This window comes from Phytophthora infestans, genomic scaffold (genome assembly GCF_000142945.1).
Source record: "Phytophthora infestans T30-4 supercont1.43 genomic scaffold, whole genome shotgun sequence".
Lineage (NCBI taxonomy): Eukaryota > Oomycota > Peronosporomycetes > Peronosporales > Peronosporaceae > Phytophthora > Phytophthora infestans.
The window spans coordinates 204,307-207,529 of record NW_003303716.1 but is presented as its reverse complement, the minus strand read 5'-3'; the positions used below and the strand labels follow the sequence as shown (position 1 = coordinate 207,529).

The window sequence follows — 3,223 nt, the reverse complement described above, 5'->3', positions numbered from 1 at the left end:
GCGTACTCGTGGACCAATTACAACGGCGGTACGTGTTGGCTAAAAAGCGCGAGGGGCACGACACAGAGTAAGAGTGGTGTTATATCTGCTACGTTGAATGGTGGCCCTACGTCGAGCTGTACGACGATCGAAGAAAACGTCGACTATACCGGTAATGACGTCGGCAATGCACTGAGTGGCTCAGCCGAAGGTTGTTGCGCGATCTGCCGGGCTCGAAATGATTGCAAGGCGTACACTTGGACGGATCACAATACCGGTACCTGCTGGCTCAAGAGTGGGAAGGGAGCCTTTACGACGAAGACTGGAGCGAGGTCAGCTCGAGTCAGCTCGACGTCACCTACGTGCACGTTGGTGAATAACGTCGACTACAATGGCAACGACATCGGCAACTCGCCCAGCGCTGCGGCGACTGGATGTTGCGATATTTGCCGTGGAAGAACGGGGTGCAGGGTGTTCACTTGGTCGAACTATAACGGAGGCACCTGCTGGCTAAAATCACAGCAAGGACCCGGAACGACGGTCGCGGGTGCCGTATCTGGAACCATCTAAGCTCATGTTCATTTCTGCACTAACTCAACAAAGAAGTTTTAACGTCTTAACTATGATTTGAGTATTACACTGTTCGATTTCGCAGTTGACTGAGTGAAGCACAACGTTTCGATTTTCGTCGGATGTATCCATCCGCATTATTGAGTATTCTTGTAATGGGGGTACGCTAAAACTTGTGGCATTACCGTTTGTGATTGCTTGTAGCTCTGTGCAGTATGTTGACCCACCCATTTAGTAGAGGACGCGGCATTCCCAACTTGCTCTCCCCTAGCGGATACCAAAAGAATGATGTTTGTGGCGGTGATGTAGATAAATGATAGCATCGGCAATACGTTCGTCTCGTCGATAAGTGTGCTTCCAATACCAAGGTAAAACATGTCAGGAGCTTCGAATATCTCCGGTAGCTCTGTAATAGGGCTACCCGTCACCAGGCAATGGAAAAAATAAATTGATCTATCCGCCGGATATGTATTGCAATTAAAAGGAGAGATTGCATGAGGGCTAGATATTGTAATACCCAATTGGAGGGAAACCTGCAGTACCCAACTGCTGCACTGATCTTCATAAATGGTTGCTATTATCCTCGCTTATCAGCATGCGGCTATCTGATAGCCTTGGCTACACTGCATTTGTCGTCCTTCATCGCGGCGCAGTTTGGGCTTTGACAGGGCTATCTGTAGTAGGATGGCGAGGGTTAACAGGCGTAAGGACTGTTTTAGCGGATTGGAGAATGAAGTAGAAGCGTGGTCCGGAGTAGATGCCGCGAGATGATTTGCCACAACTACTCTGCCAACGCTACACCTGCTATAATACATTTAGGCGGAAGACGTTATAAAAATATCGAAAGTTACATGCACGTTGAAGTGAAGTATTGCTATATTAAAAACATGGTCCATGCGGATTGCAATACTTAATTGCACTAACTGCAATGTAAACTGCAATAGGGAATAACAAAAATCGATTCAAATTTCCTTTCTTGCCCGTCACTGACAGATAATACGGATCTATGTACAGTAGATTTATTATGTGAGTTGGCTGTGTACTCGATATAAATCATTGCAATTATCCAAATGGGGTCTAAATGCTTTCGTAAATTTAAAACATCATAGCGCACAGTTTATCAGAGAAGTCAGGATCCTATTGACCTGAAAAGAGGACGCCGTCCATCATGTTAGCGTTGTATCCAATGGTTACTATTAATAAATACACTGCAAAGATGATAATCCACCACCCAACGCTAAAGCTTCAATGTCCCAGCCCGACAAACTACGAGGAGGATGTCGATGGCTTCACCTTTCTAGCTATGACGCAGCGCTCCACTTCGCTCAAGCTCGTGGACGTTCCGTACCTCGACAGCTACTACAGTAGTATTTGTGAAGTAAACGACCAACGTGAACTAAAGTTCGGATGTCAAGAGTCCAAGAGTGGACCGAAAATGTATTGAGTATCAAAATTGTGGCACCTACCCAAAACTTTGTTATCTAAGAACCTTACTTCGCCGATGCTTTCTCTTTCGTCGATCGGTATTGTTGTTGAGATATACGCAACTTCATCCCAGCATTCCTAAAAAGCACAAAGAACACAGTTAAAAATAAAAAATATTCAGAAATTGAAAAAGCGTATCTACAGTACCTCAGCAAAATGATTGGAACTCGGTCGGGAAACTCCTTGTTAAACTTCTTGGCCACACGAAGCATTCCCTTGAGTTGCCTAGGCGGTGATGCCGTCATCTTTGTGCACCCGATCCACTTTGCCAGAGCTTCTGCCACTTTCTGAAACACTTCCCAACGCTCTTCAGACCTCGGAGGCAAGTCGATCTTTTGGTAATTTTTGTACTTGTTCATTTCCTGCTGAAAGTCGACAATTAACTTTTTCATCGGGCCTTCGATACGCTCCGCCGTCACTGCGCCCTTTTGTCGTTGAATAGTATGCACATACTTTTCCATTTTGGTCAGCTGGTCTTCCAAGTGGTTCTCGGCGTATTTCTTGAGTTTGAGACGGGTAGATCCCAAGACGGCGTCAGACAACGCTGCTGGGATCCCCGTGAGGGTATCAGCCAACTCTAGTACTTTACCTAGTTTACTAACCAGGTGGACCACGCACATAACGTTATCACGGTTATTCCCAGCACGACCTCCTTCTGCGAAGATTGTAGCCATTTTCCCGGCTGTGTCACGGAACAGACACGCGCTAGCTTCATCGATTGGAATTTTACTCTCCATTAACTGGAAAAGGTTCTCCGTCACCTTACGGCACGGTACGATGGCAGCTTGAGCCTTTCTATATTTTTGACCACGATCCAGAGCGGCGGAAGCATCCCCCGTCTTCAGCACGAAGTGTTGGAGGTTTGCCGCTACTTCCTCGGGCGTCGGAGGCGGCTTACGAGTCTGCTTAGCGTCTTCTTGCTCGGTATTCGCGTGTGCGGCTTCATCTTCTGTCTCCGTCTCTACATCCATGAGATCGATCGTCTCAGTTGTAGCTTGTGGAGCTTCTGCAGACGCAGCAACATGCTTGTGGCGAGTTTGTGTCACAATTGTGGCGACCAGAGTCTGTAACTCGACCTCTAGGCTCTCAATTTCCGCTGCCAGTGTGTGGGAGCGCTCCACTGCTTCTTGGGGGGATGGTGAGGAGGTATCATGAGAAACAACTTCGAGGTGGCGCTGGGCCGCTTCGA

The 3,223-nt window shown here is 47.4% G+C and overlaps 1 protein-coding gene across 1 annotated transcript; it reads left to right on the top strand.

Annotated features, from left to right (window-relative positions):
* Window positions 1–97: 97 nt before the first annotated feature.
* On the top strand, window positions 98–549 carry PITG_16168 (uncharacterized protein; the record flags this gene model as incomplete). The annotated part of the gene is made up of 2 exons (XM_002897539.1): window positions 98–110; window positions 185–549. 2 exons carry the CDS (start codon window positions 98–100, stop codon window positions 547–549), a joined length of 378 nt encoding a protein of 125 aa, XP_002897585.1.
* Between the last annotated feature and the right edge of the window lie 2,674 nt (window positions 550–3,223).